The 18124-nt window shown below is 37.5% G+C and overlaps 3 protein-coding genes and 1 long non-coding RNA gene across 8 annotated transcripts; 1 reads left to right on the forward strand and 3 right to left on the reverse strand.

Annotated features, from left to right (window-relative positions):
- Positions 1 to 854: 854 nt before the first annotated feature.
- On the reverse strand, positions 855 to 6322 carry LOC103457250 (gap junction Cx32.2 protein-like). Of its 2 annotated transcripts, XM_017302289.1 has the most exons (4): positions 5652 to 6322; positions 4677 to 4810; positions 3134 to 3815; positions 855 to 928 (listed from the first exon to the last, which is right to left on the reverse strand). In XM_017302289.1, the coding sequence occupies exons 2-3, from the start codon at positions 4803 to 4805 to the stop codon at positions 3162 to 3164; spliced, it is 783 nt and encodes a 260-aa protein (XP_017157778.1). In that variant the 5' UTR covers positions 4806 to 4810; positions 5652 to 6322; the 3' UTR covers positions 855 to 928; positions 3134 to 3161. The 2 variants fall into 2 exon arrangements, with proteins under 2 accessions (XP_017157778.1, XP_008395475.1); XM_008397253.2 differs by lacking the exon at positions 855 to 928 and having other exon boundaries at positions 2840 to 3815; positions 5652 to 6320.
- Positions 3375 to 7917, forward strand: LOC103457251 (uncharacterized). Its single transcript, XR_532410.1, has 2 exons — positions 3375 to 3461; positions 7659 to 7917. It is a non-coding gene; the product is annotated as an uncharacterized LOC103457251 (long non-coding RNA).
- On the reverse strand, positions 6690 to 10910 carry gja13.1 (gap junction protein alpha 13.1). 2 transcript variants are annotated; one of them, XM_008397255.2, is made up of 2 exons: positions 10112 to 10910; positions 6690 to 8863 (listed from the first exon to the last, which is right to left on the reverse strand). In XM_008397255.2, exon 2 carries the CDS (start codon positions 8834 to 8836, stop codon positions 7985 to 7987), a length of 852 nt encoding a protein of 283 aa, XP_008395477.1. In that variant the 5' UTR covers positions 8837 to 8863; positions 10112 to 10910; the 3' UTR covers positions 6690 to 7984. The 2 variants fall into 2 exon arrangements, with proteins under 2 accessions (XP_008395477.1, XP_017157777.1); XM_017302288.1 differs by lacking the exon at positions 10112 to 10910 and adding an exon at positions 10018 to 10041.
- A 2168-nt stretch (positions 10911 to 13078) lies between these two features.
- On the reverse strand, positions 13079 to 17872 carry gja11 (gap junction protein, alpha 11). Of its 3 annotated transcripts, none has more exons than XM_008397249.2 (4): positions 17055 to 17872; positions 15675 to 15824; positions 15336 to 15521; positions 13079 to 15182 (listed from the first exon to the last, which is right to left on the reverse strand). In XM_008397249.2, exons 2-4 carry the CDS (start codon positions 15801 to 15803, stop codon positions 14595 to 14597), a joined length of 903 nt encoding a protein of 300 aa, XP_008395471.1. In that variant the 5' UTR covers positions 15804 to 15824; positions 17055 to 17872; the 3' UTR covers positions 13079 to 14594. The 3 variants fall into 3 exon arrangements, with proteins under 3 accessions (XP_008395471.1, XP_008395470.1, XP_017157773.1); XM_008397248.2 differs by having other exon boundaries at positions 15675 to 15827; XM_017302284.1 differs by lacking the exon at positions 17055 to 17872 and having other exon boundaries at positions 13079 to 13247; positions 14649 to 15182; positions 15675 to 16215.
- Between the last annotated feature and the right edge of the window lie 252 nt (positions 17873 to 18124).

Below are 18124 nucleotides of genomic sequence, written 5' to 3' on the forward strand. Positions count from 1 at the left end.
AAGGAGTCAAAAAATGCAAGGGGAACAAAAATACTAGAGGAAAAAGATTTGAAAAATGGCCGAAACAAACAAACTGGTATGGAGAGAAGAAAACAGTGAACAAAAACACAAAGGAGGTGAAAGTGATTGGGATCCAGTGTGTTCAATCTGGCTAGCTAGGGAAGTGTTAGCTGCAGAGTTTGGGCAGAAAAAACTCACATGTAACACTTTGTTAAGGTTTTATTTGGGCCCCATTTGCTTTTGTAATCACTTCATGTTCTGTACCAGCGGTGGCCACACTTCTGCTAATCTGTCAATATGCTAATATTAAATATCTGTTCATTTTAATTAAGGCTAAATTAAGTTTTCCTGGTAAATTCTAAAGCGCTAATTTACTTGTCTGTTTTGTAAACTGTCAGTTGAATAAAGTTCAACTGTTGAACTTTTGGTTATCTAGTATGAGACAGGCTGCACAGTGGCGTAGTTGGTAGAGCTGTTGCCTTGCAGCAAGAAGGTTCTGGGTTCGATTCCCGGCCTGGGGTCTTTCTGCATGGAGTTTGCATGTTCTCCCTGTGCATGGTGGGTTTTCTCCGGGTACTCTGGTTTCCTCCCACAGTCCAAAAACATGACTGGTTAATTGGCCTCTCCAAATTGCCCCTAGGTGTGAGTGTGTGTGTGCATGGTTGTGTGTCCTGTGTGTCTCTGTGTTGCCCTGCGTCAGACTGGCGACCTGTCCAGGGTGACCCCGCCTCTCGCCCGAAACGTTGGCTGGAGATGGGCACCAGCACCCCTCCCGACCCCACTGAGGGAAATAGGGTGCAAGAAAATGGATGGATAGTATGAGACATTTATAGTTATGCTCTTATTTTGAAGGGAGTGAAGATTGTTTACGCAGCAGTCTCCTCTGTGATGAGAGGCAGTAAATGACTTATTCTGCACCCAGAAGGCATTAACTACAGTAAGTAGTTTAAAATCTACTGAAGTCTGGAGAACTATCTGAGTGAAAGCAATTAGCCAAAATTAGCAACAGAGTTAGCAAAACTCAACAAAAACGGAGCCTTGAGTGAAAGGTCTGTTACAAAGAGCCATACCTTGTAAGACTTTTTGCCATTTTGTATCAGTATGGTTGAGATTAGCGCTTTAGCATTAGCTTCCACTAAATACCGTCTTCTTTCAGTGCTTCAATATCAGTGGAATAATTTTTTATGATTAATGCATTAAGATTAGGTAACTTTTTAGCTAGCGGGGACCACCACTGTCCTGTGTTTTTTTTTAGTTTTTTCTTTATATTTTATTTACTAAACCTCTTGAGTTTGACCAAAAGAATTGTGGAGAAAAAGTCTTAAAAACTAAAAGGCCAGTGGACGATCATTAATAGTTGTAAATGATAACTCTGACCCAAAACGTCCAGGTTTATGCTAGAAAGCTGAAAATAAGAGAGATTTTTATTTTTCAGCATCACAATGAGGCCAAACATACACCCAAATGAACAATTAAAATGTTCTAGATAGTCCAAGGTGACAAAGTTTGAAAATAATTGATCTCAGTTTAATTTATTACTCGCTGCGACTCTGGCATGGTGTGTTGTGTTTTTATATCCGCTGTATGTGCTGTAAATTCAGAATAAAGCTTCATTTTGCAGAAGCATCCCAGTAAATGGCATCATCTTCACATATCAAATTAATGAGGTCAATTAACCTTTCAGAAAATATTATTTTATTTTACAAAATGGGACATAAAATTATACATTTTGTATTGCATGAATTTAATTATGTTAAAAGGGGAAAAAAAACCCTGTTGATAAAAAGAAAGCCAACCAAAACGATTTACTAAAAATGTATAATCAGGTCTTGTAGAGCAAACAAATATATTTAAAAACCAAACAGGTGCAGCTTCCTGCAGAAGAGCTGTGATCCAGATACACATATTTACAAAACACAAAGCAAACATCACATAAAACCATTTTTCTTCACAATCTCATTGACATCAAAGCTACTCGATATTTCAGTTTGTTACTTATTAAACAGGAACAAACTAGAACTCCAAATTTGTATATGTTTAGTAATTTAATACCTTATAAATAACAGCACTGTATTCTGTAACTGTAGTCGTACAAATGGGCAATTTTTTCCTCACAGATTCAACCTTTGTACACTTCAAAAGCACAAAATCTGACCAAGTATTTTTATCTAGTCTCTAGTGGAAATATCTTAGTACACTTAAAACATTTAAAGTGACTTGCAAGTAACTTTTCAGCAAGATATAATATGTTGTTTTAAGTTAATATTTAATTAAAATTGATGAAACAGTACTAGTTCCAATTACAGATAATTTCACTTGTAGCATTGGAAAAATGTTACTATAAGTTAAAAACTCTGCCGGAGGAACCAGAACGTCTTCATCAGTACCAAACCTGCAGTATGTAACTTTTATGAAAATGTTTTCTACATACTTGTTAAAACTGTCACCATGTTGTGCAAAGAGTGATCGCCTGTGGTTCTATTACAGTCTGAAGAAATGCATCGCCCCCGACCAAAAGCAACCAATCAGAGAGAGGAGGGACGTCTTAGTGCTGTCCATCATCCTTGTGTACTTGGTGCTCATGTGATAATGGCAGAAAAACAGCTTTTCGTTAAAGAAGAAACAGTTTGTCTGCCATCATTGGTGGCCATGCTAACTAGCCTTAGCATTCACAACAAGCTCTGCTAGCTGCAGCGTAGCACAGAGCAAGGAAGGTGATTGACAGCACTAAGACCCGCCTCCTGGCTCTGATTGGTTGTTTCTAGTTAGAACTGGAAGAAGAAAGAGGAGCTTGAGTTGACAGTTTCAACAAATATGTAAAAATAATATTTTTCATAAAGGTTACATACTGCAGCTGAAGGAATTTTTTACTTGAAATAATCAGCCAATCAAGTTTATTTGTATTGCACATTTCAGAAACAAAGCACTTCAAAGTGCTTTGCATTATAAAAACACGAAAATCAAAAGTCATAGAGCAACATATAACAAGCTCTTATATCTTGCTGAAAACCTACTTCTTAGTTTTTCTTATTTCAAGTGTACTAATATAATTGCACTAAACAAACCAGAAATGCTTGGTAATATTTTGTGTTTTTGCAGTGTAGTCACCGCTTCCCCGCCCTGCCGCCAACAGACTCGGTGGATACACCGAACGTCGTCCCTCAAGCCGTGCTGGAGTCATGGCGACCCAGCTTCTCGTTCTTCATCATGCTGTCGGTGGTGAAACGCGGGTGGACGGCGATGGCCGTCGTCGGCACCGATTTGGACTTCCGCCTGGACGACCTGGTGCACGCCAGGTAGAAGATCTCCACCACGTTGAGCACCACCGAGACGCAGGACATGACCAGCATGAAGATGATGAAGATGGTTTTCTCCGTGGGCCGGGACATGAAGCACTCGACGGTGAAGGGACACGGCGCCCGGTTGCAGACGATCTGCGGCTCCATGACAAACCCGTACAGGTAGTACTGCCCCACTATGAAGCCTATCTCCAGCAGGATTCTGAAGAAGATGGAGGTCATGTAGTTTCCCAGCAGGTTGCCCTTGAGCTGGACTTTCCCCTTCTCGTCAGAGTACTTTGGTACCTTCACAATCCCCCGGCTGGGGTGGGCTTCAATGTATTCTCTCAGCTTTTTCTCTTTGTGGATGACATGGATGACGTGGCCGAGGTAGACCAGGGTTGGCGTGGAGACGAAGATGATCTGGAGAACCCAGAACCGAATGTGCGAGATGGGGAAGGCTTGGTCGTAGCAGACGTTCTTACAACCAGGTTGCTTGGTGTTGCAAACCATTTTGGACTGTTCATCCCCCCAAACCTGCAACGATAAAACTAGACTTAATTATTATTGTTATCAGAGGCGGCAGAGGACCAAAAACTATACTCAAGTAAGAGTCGCAATACATCAGTTACTCAAGTAAAAAGTACCCATCCAAGAAATTACTCCAGTAAGAGCAGATCAAATGATCAATCATTTAATATTTAGAAATTACATCATCTGATGGACCAAAATATACATTTAAGTGGAAATTTTGTTTTTTTAAGACCCAGAATGACAATAATTTACGTAAGTAACAAAAAATAACAAAATCAGAGAAAAGAAAATGTTTCCAAATCAGTTTCTGTCAATAAAAAACTGATGAAACTTTAACAAAAACTGCAGGCGTGTGTCTGTGTCTGGCGAATTCAGCCACTACTATGTTTCAGCAAACACATGCAGTGATTTTATTAATGGGTACCAGATGAAACTGAGACAAACTTCAGACATTTTTAAATCTGTATTTGGGAAAAAAAAATGTAGGATTTTATTTCCACTTCACTAATTATGTTGTTCACTTCAAATTCGAAAGGTGTTTGAATAATTGCTTCTAGAATAAAATAAATCATTAATGAGTAAAACTGGTTAATTTTAAGCGCATAAGGAAAGATTGTTATAGTTACAATAAGCATCTATTTAATGATTAATTCACAGCTTTTACACTATTGTTCACACATCTGCTGTAAATGTGACGTTAGCTGTAAGTTAGAATACATACAGTTAGCCACCAGAGAGAGCTATTTACGTACTTAAACGATGCACAAGTTACTGTCATACATATATTACAGTCTACACACAAAAAATGGAGGAAAAAATTAAATAATATTAAAAAAATTATAAGCTTAAATATTATAATCTGACCTTCTCGGCTCCCGCTCCAAGAACCATGATCCTGAAGATGAAAAGCACGCTGAGCCAGACCTTTCCCACCACAGTGGAGTGGGTCTGCACCTTGTTAAGCAGAGTGGACAGGAATCCCCACTCTCCCATGGCTCCTGCACACAAACCACAGCAGATGGTAAAATCTGAAATAATCACCTCTCATTTATTTGTTATTTCAGTCAAAAATTAAACAAACGGAGGAAAAGCAGTTTTTTAAGCTTTAATGAAGAATAGCATTATGTTTTATCTATGAAGTATTCATTTGATAAAAATTATACAAAAATATACCAGCTTTATCTCTAATATGTCAATGTCAAATTTATTTATATAGCACTTTAAAACGGGTGTAAAACTGCACCAAAGTGCTGTACAAGGACGATAATAAAATAAGTTGATGAAAAGAAAAAGAGAAATATTACAAGAAAAGAAAAGAAATGCATATATGTTGTTAAAATAATATAAGTAAAAAAAAACAAAAAATAAAAAACAGAAGAGCTACAGTATCAGGCCTCAATTGATCTCACCTATCTGATTGTGAATAAATATTTGACCACATCTGGCATCAAAAAGCAGTTTAATGTTTTAATTTGCTGCTACGTTCATCTTAAATCATAAGAAAGTTATTTAATGTTTGCTGTGTTATCCTCACTAATCAGAACAGCTGAATCTGATCAAAGAAAAACTGTAAAAATCACAGGTTTTATGTTTGCTTAGTTAAAACTTAACTAAGCTTGTCTGTGTGCATGTTTGTTAGAACATGCACACAGTTAAAACTGCATGTTCTAACAAACATGCACACAGACACGCTTAAAACATCTTATATTTATAAATAAATATTAATATGAGGCTTGGCTTAGATACATTTTTCTATATCCTTCCAAAAATAAACATGTTTTAAATTTGATCCTATTTCCTTGTATGGAAATGATAAAGACAATATAAAAACCTGCTTACCTTTGATTTAAAACGGTCTTCTGTGAGACAAACTGACTGGCCACCGGCGCTGAAGCTGAATGACAGCGTCCACCGCTCCGAGTCAAACTCGTGGACGATACCTTGAACTTTAGATTAGATGCTGTTGCACAACCGCTTGAGCCGTCACGTTGTCGTGACATCTGGAAATGAGACATTTGGGCTGAGCTCTGACAAGATTGTGGAAGTTAATGATTGGCAGCAGTTTAAAAAACCCATGTTTCTGCATCAGCTGTGTGAATAGTTCTGTTTTAGGACAAATACGCGAGATATGGATCTAAAAAGTGAGGAGTTTTTTTTGTAAATTAATAACAGAGTTGGGGTGTAAAAAGCAAAAACCACATTGTTCTGACAGAAATTGTCCATTATAGCATATTAAACATGAAAAACTAAGTACAGATGGAGGTTTTAAGACAATATTCAGCCATTATAGAGGAGCTTTGTCTCGCTAACATAATCAACCCCGTCTCATACGCAGTCAGAGTGACTTTTACACTTTTATACGTTCATCATCTGCTGAATTATAGTGTAAAAATTATAGCAACCATAACTTTTGACTTGCAAATGTCAGTCACTGCTATAATTTTATTCCAAATGAATCAAACTGTCGTGGGTTGTTCTATGTCTTTATGGACCTATTTTTACTACTGCTGCTACTTGATGTGGTAAAAACTGTAATTATATTTATATATGTATATAAAATGTTCAGTAGTGGACAAACACTAAGTTTGTAAATGCTCAGATTAATACAGTTCAATTCAGTTCAATGCAGAATTACTTTATTGATCCAAAAAGGAAATCTAATATTGCTTTAACTCATATTAATTACATTTTTTCAAGGAGATGTTGTAGACATTAATGGCTGTAGGCAGGAAAGATCTCCAGCAGCAGTCAGTATTACATCAAATATGAAGAAGCCTCTGACTAAAGACATTGTTTTTCTGTAACAGCCAGGATTCACAAGATTTTACTCAATTGAGCAAATCTCAGATCTGAAAATACTGTGATAAGAGTTTTAATTTTCATAGAGAAATAAGTTTTGTGCTGAAAGGCCGTTCAGGAAGGAAGAGGCCGTTACTCCAAAAGCAACATAAAAAGCCAGAATACAGGTTGAAGACCTTAATTTTTAAGGTTATATCACTCAATTTCATCATACTGATTATTACATTTTATGGAAAAGCCACAATTAGAAAGTATGGGGGTGAAAGCATCATGGTGTGTAGGTGTTTTGTTGTAGGAGGGATTGGTCCACATCATGCAATGGATGACGTCACAATGAAAAAATATTATGTGGGATAACTGAATCTCAAGACAGGAAGTCAATCGATCATCCTCTTAGCAAAATTATTTAAAAAGGCATTTAAAGACAACAAAGTTGATGTTTTTGAGGTCAAAAACGTTTGACCCAAGTCATAACAACTGCTAAAAACCTGATAAATGAGCTAAATCAGGAAACATTTAGTATTATTTATAGTCAGAGAGCGAGAAAAAGCTAATATGTTGGTGTAGTATGAATGACTAAATCACACTAATTCACAAGTGAAGTATTTTATAGATCCGCTATTATTCAGATTCTTCAGAATTTTATTTTTTACTTTTTTTTCAATAGTTAAAAAAAACAACTTTGTTCAGTTTCAATCATTTATTAGAAAGAGATAAAGCCATACAAAAAATATCTCTGCTACAATCATTGTAATCACAGTACAGGAAGCGTATTTTAATGGAACAGATCTGTGTCACAAACACACAGAGAACACAAACTTAAACAAGCTTCTCACTCTTCCAGTCACAAGTATAAATAAAATCAGTATTGCACACGTTTATTAGTAGATTTCAAGTTAAAACAAGAAGAAAAATCCATCAATAGCTGCGTTACCATTCACCATATGATTGAGAAAATTGGAATTACAAAAGTAAATTTGTCAATTTCAATTTCAAAAATATCGTGTTTAGCAAAACTGTATTGGAAACACTTTTTTCACATCACAGAAGATCAACAACTAGATGTTACTACTGCCGGAAACCATGAAGAAGACAACAGGAAATGGTAGGTGGACAATGGAGCGGCATGTTTGTTAATGACTAATTCATGTGATTTTAATTGCAAAATTGTGTTGTTGTTTTTTAACAGCAGAATATCGACAAAGTTTTGCGCTCATTTGTAACGGAAACACAGCTACTGTGACTCTTCCCGTTGGATATTTATGGTGATTTTTGTTAGTTTACAATATACACGATCGCACAATGACTTTCTTTGAACGAACATACTGGTTTGAGTCTCTTGAAGGTATTGAAAACAAGCTAATCTTGGGAAGCTAATGTCCGCTCAGGAGCCGTTTCTCTTCTTTGGCTCCGTCCAGGCTGCCTCCCACGCTGTGGTTCTCCAGCTCCATGTTCATCTTGTTCTGCCGCATCGTGTCCTCCGTCGTCGGCCACCTGGGGCTCGAGAGGCTGGCGGGGTTCTCTGCCGATGTCGCCCTTTGGGTGCGGCGCTTGGACTTGCACCTTGTGGCCATCAGGTAGAACAACTCGATGACGTTTAGGAGGAGGGAGACGCAGGCCACCACCAGCATGAAGATGATGAAGATGGTCTTCTCGGTGGGCCGGGACATGTAGCACTCCACGGTGAAGGGACACGGCTTCCTCTGGCAGGCGAACATGGGGACCATGACGAAGCCGTACAGGTAGTACTGCCCCACAATGAAGCCGGCCTCGATGATGATCTTGAAGATGAGCTGGGTCAGGTAGCTGCCCAGCAGGTTCCCCTTGATCTTTACGTGTCCCTTCTCGTCGCTGTATTTGGGCTGCTTGAGTTTCCGCGGCCCGTCCGGACTCGCCAGCGCCTCCCTCAGCTTCTTCTCGTGCTGGACGACTTGCATGGCGTGGCCCAGGTAGATGAGCGTTGGCGTGGACACGAAGAGGATCTGCAGGACCCAGAAGCGGATGTGCGAGATGGGGAAGGTATGGTCGTAGCAGACGTTCTCACAACCGGGCTGCTGGGTGTTGCAGATGAAGTCCGACTGCTCGTCGCCCCAGACGCTCTCGGCGCCCGCTCCCAGCACCATGATCCGGAACAGGAAGAGGACGCTCATCCAGATCTTCCCAATCACGGTGGACTGGGACTGGACTTGCTCCAGCAAGGTGGACAAAATCCCCCAGTCTCCCATCTTTACTGAGGCTTTTCAGGCTCTAATCTGTGGCAAAGCAAAGGAAGAAACGTGTCAGCACTTAATCAACTGAACAAACTCCTCGTTTTGGTCTCAGCGACCCTGAACCGCACCTTGCTGCTGAATTATTAACCCCAACATTTTATCTAATCAATGCACTCGTACGGAAAGACGACTACTTACTGTTTAATAGGTGAATCAGTATTTATTTAATTAATTTACTATTTAAAATTAACATGCCACATGTTGATATAAACAAAAGTTTTGAATGAAAAGGAGTAGCTGGAAGGAAAAGTCATTCGCTACACCGCATCGTCACCTTCCTAAAATAATGGCCCAAGTCATGATTCAGGAAAAATGAAAAAATTACTGTTGGAAAAAAAAAAGACTCTTGGGAAGGTGGCAACAAGCAACTAGGCATCAATCAACCAGACATATAGAATATGTTCAACACAAAACAGGCAATGTATTTTAGAAAAACCCAAAGAAACAACGAAAAAAAGGAAATATACACTGCTCAAAAAAATAAAGGGAACACTTAAACAACACAATATAACTCCAAGTAAATCAAACTTCTGTGAAATCAAACTGTCCACTTAGGAAGCAACACTGATTGACAACAGGGACCCTCGTCGGGTCAATCAGTGTTGCTTCCTAAGTGGACAGTTTGATTTCACAGAAGTTTGATTTACTTGGAGTTATATTGTGTTGTTTAAGTGTTCCCTTTATTTTTTTGAGCAGTGTATTATCTGTGCAATGATACAGCACTCTACCGAATCAGTCCACTTGATAGAATGTTATATTTTGCTATCTTTTTAAAAGAAAGACTGTTGTTTTAATCTATGTTTGAATCTATCTAGGACCGAATTTAAGTATTTTTTTGTAAATTGGACTCTAAGAATAAACTGACTTGAATAGATTTGGATTTAAGCGTAAGAAGAAAAACACATGCGCCAGCCGAACCTTGCGCTTTTTGATCAATATTTCACCCAAACTGTCACTCCTTAAGGAAACTAAAACTGAGTCAAAGTGAAAAAAAAATCTAAATTATACAAAAAAAACCCACCTTAAATCTAAACTAATCAAACAAGTAGAGGCAATCTGAGATACGCTTAAATAAGCTTTGCAAAAAAACGTTTCACTAATCGCTTTGATCAGAAATGCTTAAAAAATTAAAACACCTTAAACTTGAGAGCTCTCAACAGAAATAAGCACAGCTGCTTCCTAAAGCGATCAGACATCTGCAGCAGAAAGGTGAAAACAAACCCATCTTACCTGCTGACCTGGTCAGAAAGGACTGTCTCCGCTGGAGAGGATCACTAACTATGGTTGGACCTTGGAGTTTTGTGCTGGGTGAGGGCAGCAGCTCTCATGAGGGATCAACTTACGCAACATGCATCTGGCCTTTATGTCACGTTGTAACCGTCAGCGGGAAAAGATAGAAAAAAATGAAGTGAGACTAAACCGGGTGTAGGAGCGACTAATGATTGACAACTTTGAAGCCCAAATTTAAGTTTGCTGGAAAGACTGGAGGTTTGGTGTGACAATCTTTTAAACTATTATGATGGAAGGAAATGCTTCATTTAATTAACTACTCTTATTTCCTCTGGATTTGCTTCACTTCATTAACAGCAAAAGCTGTTTTTAATAAATTTACTGGAGGGCAGAAAGCTCAATCCGACCCTGTGTGAAAGTTCAGTTGTGTTGAATTATGAATAACAGTGATTAATCCCATTTTTGGGTCAATTTCACATGTTATACCCAAAGCCTGGTTGCAATGTAAGTTGTTGAATCACTTAAGAATCATCTGTCTGAAAACATGAAGTCGGCTAAAAGATCTCAAAAAACAACACATAATGCCAAAATCTAAAAAAAATATTATGAAAAGATGAAAAACAAATGGAAAATGACTCCAAAATCCCATGTAAGACGTCTCCAGGAGGTCACAAAATAACCCAGGGCAGGTTCTAGAGCAGGCATCATTTACTCCATTTAAGGGACAGTATAATAATTCGACAAGGATAAAAAATTTAAAAAATAAAAATTATTATTCTATGAACTGCTGACATGTCTCTGAAATTCCAAGCAAAAATGTAGTACTTATTTACAGAAAATAATTAAAAAGATGCAGTCCTCAAATAAGGCAAAGAAAACAAGTTCATATTAATTTAGAAACAATACTAATGTTTTAACTCAGAAAGAGTTCAGGAATCAGTATATATATATATGTATATATATCCTGAATTTGAATTATATATATGAATTTATTGGGATTTATATTTACTATTCTTTTGGAGGGCTGATGGGGTGGATAGTGTTTTTTGAAGACGGGGCCCTGGCCCCCTCATGCCCACCCCTCGGGAGCGCCATTGCACCAACAGGTCTGCCTTTTAATGCCTTAAAATGATGGTTTGGAGTGGCCTAGTAAAAGTCTGGACTTATAGGCAATAAAAAGGGGTTAGCATTTTCCCACAGACATGTAACACCTTGATTTTATGTTTATTGATCACTAGGATGAAATAACTTTTCCACATCGATGATCTGAAGCATTTGTGATTAAAAAAAAAACACAAGAAACTTAAAAGACACACCGTGTTTTTAAAGTTAAAATGTTTAGATCAGACTGTGCTCCGAAATGTTCTGTTTTAAAATTGGAAATGGATAAACTGAATGAAATTCATCATTTTAGTTATTCACTCCTTACAGTGACTCGTGTTTACAGTCAGATTCTTCCTCCTCGTCTTCTGGAGGTTTGCTTTCATAATCTGTAAAGTTTGCACATCTATACATTTGCAACCATTCAATCATCGGTCCAGTCATCGATTTTAAAACAAATTTACAGAAGTACAAAAAAAAAGAAGTCATTTTTAGCTTGAATAATCTTTGTTTTGTAATCTCTCTGTTTCAGATCAAAACCATTTTAGGACTCAATTAGTTTTTCTGTATCCCTATTAAGTGACAAAAATAAACTGTTAGTAAAAAAGTAAGAACATCCTTATTTGTACAGAGTTATGCATTTTAAATTATTGTGGTCAATCTGGTCTTTACAAGACTTACAAATCTTCTAAATTTAACAAAACACAAAAGATTCCACATTATTTATTCATTTATTTATTTAGGTTTAAACCAAAATAAATGGTTTAAACCGTGGGTGTCCAAAGTGTGGCGCGGGGGCAAATTGTGGACCTTGGACTGATTTTTTGTGGCCCCACACTGCAGTTCAATAATGACACAAATTAGTTTATTATTAAAATTATTACTGATAGTTGAAAATGTTAAATATAACACAAAGTATTTGTCCTTTTACAACCAAACTTTAATATTCATAGACTTTTACTAAAAGTTGACTTTGCTGCACCCAAATTTGCTTCTTTTATTTAATTGATTAAACTCAGCTACATATAGCAAACGTTTTAAAAGAAAGTAACTCAAATCTTTTTTTTTAATAACTGAAAATAAATTTGTTTCAAATAATTTGAAAACTGGATGCATAAGTGTTGGATGTAATATTAATAACATCTACTTTTTACAAAAAATTTAGTTTTGATCTGATAATTTTGGCTTATTTGACATAAAGTTTTAAACCTCTGATTTAAACAATAAAAATAAAAATAAAAATGTGTGCGGGAAAAACAAAAAATAAGCAGATCCCATAATTCAAAACTCTCCATCATCAGTTTGACCCGTCTGCACAACGCCGAGGTGGAGCGGCATCAGCAATGACCTCAGAGAATCAAAGGCTACTGTTCAAGATATAAAGTTATGTCTAAAACTACTTCCACAGAAATATTGTGTTTCATTCAGCTGCCAATCTCAAAACTTAAAAAAAAAAAAAAAAAAAAAAAAAAAAAAATCAGTAGCCATGAAAAACACTCCAGAACCAACTCCAAAACGTCTGGGACAATGTGGACCTGTGTTGTCCATAAACTTGTCTCTACACTGAGACAAAGGTCGGGCCAGAACCCGGCCGAGACTCGGTCATGAAAGCAACGCTGTGCAGAAAACTGAACCAAAATTCACGTTAAAGTTAAACAGGAAACAACAAATACGAGTCACTAGAGGCGTTGCTATGAGTTACTGAGTGGCAACACTGTGATTAATACATAGTCACAGTGTGTAATATCTGTTTTGTGGAAGAAGATTTTAAACATACGAGGGTGTGCTTTCTATGACCTCCTGTCTGGAAAAAATTACTTTTTATAGTAATAAAGCTACTAAAAACTACATGATTGGAGGCAAGAAGATTAGAGAAGTAAAAGTGTTTATTTAAGCAACTATAAATGCAGCAGAATCCAGAACTGTGTGCCCAAACTGACTGGCAAAGAAAAACTGCTGACCCAGGATGAAGAGAGGAACCGCATGACTGCAGGGCGAGGGATGACTAATGGGCGGTGATGAGGTATAAACATTACTGGGGAAACAGAACAGAAACGACACACAACCAGATTAAAAATGTACAGGTTTTCATCACAACCGGAAACTGAGAAACCCAGAAGCAACTTTAACTCACCACAGACGAAAGTTTTAAGAAAAAGACAAACCGATTGAAAGGCAAACATCTAAAATATTCAACAAAAGTTCACCTTTCAGAAAACAAACAATATTTTCATACTGTATAGCTAGGCCTGCAAGTAACAGTTATGTTGGTAATCAATTAATCGGATAAGAGAAATTGGCACATTTTACAAATTTATAATGTAATGTAGCTCTTAAGCTTTTTTCATACAATATTAGGAATACATTTAAAGATGCAAATATATACAGTTCAGATCCCTTTTAAAATAATAAAATAAACATTTTGTTACCTAAAATGCAACAATATATCTTTTCTTTAATGAATTTGAACCTAAAGGTGAAGCTAAAACTAGACCATGTGATGAGTTTAGGGTAAAACATTTTGACAGAAAAAGGTGTTTTTATCTCAAATGTAAAATATAAATATACAATTATTTCAATCTAGTTAAGAAACAATAGATGCAATCCTAAAAATATATTTTTTAAACTATGTATTGTAAAATTGCAGACTTCTAATATCCACAAAAACGATCTTTGTATTAAAAGGGACCTATTATGAAAAATTAACTTCCGTTTTTGTCTCTACTGCTTCTAAAAACAGCCAAAGTTCTTTAAAAGAAAATAACACAGACATTTTCTGGCAATACGTTTTTTTGGTGTATGGAAAATGAGCCGTTTCAAAAACTTTCCAATTATTAAATCACAACCTCGAGTCGCTTCGTCGTTACCTAGCAACCCCAGCTGAGCCCAGCCCTGTTACCTAGCGACCAAGTAGAACTCCAGCATGTTTGTAAAAGACAAGTTTGGACTCGGGTTTGAAGATGTACGGTTGTATTGCTGCGCCTCTGTTTGCAGCCGTTTTCCCGTTTCGAGTGTAAACGTTGAGATGGGGGCGTGGCCAGGAGCAGCTTGTCTGGATTTAAAGAGACAGAGCCCTAAAACAGCTCATTCTGAAAGGAGCTGAAAATAGGCAGAAGGGACTAAGCTAAAATGTTACTATCTAAGAATAATTTGTGTATGTAAACAGACATGTTTGGTACAGCCCAGACATCCATTCCAACTTGTTCAAGCAAGCATAATAGGTCCCCTTTAAAATAATGAAGCTTTTAGTTTCATTTTTACTAATTTAACTAATTCTGTGGAACTTTGTTCTGTGAACAGAAGATGGTGATCTTATCCCCACTTTATTTACTTCACCCTGACTTCCCTTTCTGCCAATGCGAACAAAACACAGATTTGTGACTCAGATGTGGATTTCCCCAATGCTGCTCTCCGTCACCACGTCTACGGCGCCTACCATCCCGTTCATCCCTGACTTCCTCCCCTGCAGCTCCAAATCCAGGTTGACACAATTCTGGATCACCTCGGCGTGCTTCTGAAAAGCTTTCTTCTTCGACCTCGGGGGCGTCACCGGGGTGACGGTGTAGTCCTGCCGCCTGGCCGCGCATTCCTTCACCGCCTTCACGAACAGGTAGAGCAGCTCGGCGACGCTGAGGGCGAGCGAGACGACGGCCGCCACCAGCATGAACCAGATGATGACGGACTTCTCCGTKGGTCGGGACAGGAAGCAGTCCACCTTGTGAGGGCATGGGGAGCGGGAGCACACGTACTGGGGCTTCAGGGTGAAGCCATACAGTAGGTACTGACCCACAATGAACACGGCCTCCAGAACAATTGTGGCAATGAGATGCAGGACATAACTGCGGAGGAGGCGACCGCGGATGCTGATCTTCCCACTGCTTTTTGTGTACTTGGGAACCTTGAAGGTCCTCCTGAGGAAGAGACTCACTTTGTCGTCCAGCTCTGCCTGGTTCTCCATCCTTTCCTTCGTCTAATGTTAGAAGAATGAGTCAAAGTCAGACATTTTAACTTTAGCGTCCACTAAACACCATCAGCGGAAGTGACATTCATGATTGGTGCTTTAGTTAGCATTGCCCTCTATTGATCCTCATAATTAGCGCTAGCCGGTGTAGCAGAAGCTCACCTTCTTTTCAATGTGAATCACGTGGAGGACATGGCCGAGGTACAGCAGCTTTGGGGTTGCCAAGGCGATGATCTGAAGGACCCAGAAGCGGACGTGAGAGATGGGGAAGGCGACGTCGTAGCAGACGTTCTCGCATCCCGGCTGCTGAGTGTTACAGATGAAGTCGGACTGTTCGTCGCCCCAAACCTGGGCAGGATCAGAGGAAGAACCAAGTTATCGTGTTTTTAGATATTCTGGGACTGATAGGCTCTTTCAAGTTGTCTTTTCATGTTGATGTTGATTTATTGAGTTGGAAACGATGTACTTTTTTCCATTTTCATGTTCTGTGTCTGACCAGACCTTTTCAGCGGCGGTTTGCAGGACCATGATCCGGAAAATAAACAGAACGGTGAGCCAGACCTTCCCGATCACGGTGGAGTGGCTCTGCACTTTCTCCAGCAGCCGGCCCAGTAGGTCCCATTCTCCCATTTCAGCTGGCAGCTACACCTCCTTCTGGATCAAAGACCCAAGAAATACATGAAGCACACAGAATCAGCATTTCATCACTAAACATTCATTCATTCATCATCTGTACCAAGGGTGTTCAACCTGCGGCTCCGCAGCCACAAGTGGCTCTTTGGACGTTCTGCAGTGGCTCTGGTTAAACTGATGGAATAAAATGTCAATATATAAATATATTTTATATAAACTTAATTTAAAAAACTGGTTTAAGCTATTTTTATGTTATAAATTAATAGTCCATTGCAGAACCACACTAAAAATGCCTGTGGTTTTATTTTAGATCTGTTTTTTTGTCTTTAAGTTGGAAGCTATGTTTTTTTTTTTATGTCTTTTAATATTCCATAAATTTTAGCCTCCCACACAAAAAAATGTATGGAGCTAAATTAGGGTCGTGAAGTTTGTTCAAAAATTAAAAAATGTGAAATTGAAAACAAAGATTTGAAACTAAAATAAAAAATGTTCTGAACTACTTTTCTGATCTAATGATTTTTTTTTTTCATTTTCAAAACTTTTTCAGTTTCAATAAAAAAACAAACAAATTTTATGGCACCAATTTAGCTTCACAGAAACGTTTTCATGCTTTTCTGCAAAGTTGTGTGATTTACTTTATTTCAAAATAAAAAACAGGCAACACATTTCCAGAAATATAAAAAAAATTGAAGTTTTGTGTGATTTTAAAAATTCTTTTAACAATTTTACTTAAGGCAAATGTGGAGTGTAAAGGTTGCAGACCTCTGGATTTAATTTTATACAACCATTATTTTACAATATTACAAAATAAATCCCAAAAATTGTGAAAAAGATTTAATTTCAGGACATGTTTGTGAAGTTACATCTGTTTTTTGGACTTGCTGTGGTTCCTGTAAGTAGGTAAAAAGTGAATCTCTCAGAAGGTCAAGCTTCTATCATTTCTTGCTGCCTTGCAGATAAATCCACAGCTGCAGGCTTCAAACATAAACACACTAATCTGCTGAACTCTCAAACCTGAAGCAAATCTTAACTACAGAAACTTAAATACCATGCATATAGTTTCATGTAATACTTTTACTTTTATAAAGTCTGTTGTCATTTAATCAAATTTCATTGTTTTATTTTGGATGCTTAGAATGAAGTATGCACAGAAAAATGAACTTAAAACCTTAAAATATCATAGGAAATCCAGAAAGAGATGATTAAAAACTTAATTAAACTTTCTGTAAACAAAGAAAACCAACTCACCTGGTGGAGAAACTATAAAAATGGAGGAAATGTGGATGGAGGAAAGAGCGACTGCTGCAGTAAAGGAGTGAAGAAGAAACTGTGTCACGGTTAATTCGCTGGCTTATCTGGAAGGACGGCGTCCGAACCACAACAATGGAGCCACAGCTGTAGGTGAGCAACAGAAACATGAAGCTTTCCTCATTTATTCAACTTTCCCTTGCAAAACCACTCATATCACCTGTTTTATTGTTTTTGTCACAAACTGTAGCATAACTGTGATATATTACATGTTTTTCAATTTAAAAAATGAACTAAGAAGTGCGGAGTGCATTTGTATTCTGTCTCAAAATTTATAGACTAATCTTCTATCTGAAGGCTGAAATATTCGGTCAGATTGGATGAGCTGTTAGTCACTTTGATCTAAACCATTCCATTGGTGTTCAAAGTGTGGCCCGGGGGCCATTTGTGGCCCTTGAAATGATTTTGTTTGGCCCATGACCACGAGTCAAGGATGGTAAAAATTTGGCCAACAAAATAGAAAACAATTGATGACCCAATAAATGTGGAAATTGTGTTTTTCTTTTAATAAGGTTTTTATGTTTTGGATCTTTAATGACACACAGATCTCATAAAATATTGTTGCGAAAGTAAAAACATATTACAATAAACAATTTTTTAAATTTTTAATTTAAAGAATTTTGTGTAGTTTAAATCAGCCATTTTTCATCCCCACAGCATGATGCTGCCACCACAATGTTTTGTGTTTAGCTTGTGTAAAGCCTTGATATGCATATAAAACTGACAGATATGTAAAATAAAACTGAATAGGAAGAATATTTATAATGTAAGAACAAAAACAAATCTATGAATCTATTAGAATGAAACAAAAAGGTTTACACATAAAAATTATTTATTTTTCCCAATAAAGCTGATTATTTATACTAACATTTATTCTGAAGCTTTTTATCTAAAGTGGTTCTTCTATTAAAATTATCCTATTAAATGATTGGGTTTTACCTTATTGTACGGATGAAACCAGATGTTTACAGTGAAGAAAAATGAAAAAATGTTCTTACTGTGTTATCACT

This window comes from Poecilia reticulata, linkage group LG21 (assembly GCF_000633615.1).
Source record: "Poecilia reticulata strain Guanapo linkage group LG21, Guppy_female_1.0+MT, whole genome shotgun sequence".
Lineage (NCBI taxonomy): Eukaryota > Metazoa > Chordata > Actinopteri > Cyprinodontiformes > Poeciliidae > Poecilia > Poecilia reticulata.

Bases quoted from the DNA above. Each gene is read 5' to 3' on its own strand.
- LOC103457250 (XM_017302289.1), bottom strand. From the start codon at position 4,805: ATGGGAGAGTGGGGATTCCTGTCCACTCTGCTTAACAAGGTGCAGACC. The intron at 3,816-4,676 runs GTCAGATTATAA...TTATCGTTGCAG, and splicing joins TTGGAGCGGGAGCCGAGAAG to GTTTGGGGGGATGAACAGTC.
- gja13.1 (XM_008397255.2), bottom strand. From the start codon at position 8,836: ATGGGAGACTGGGGGATTTTGTCCACCTTGCTGGAGCAAGTCCAGTCC.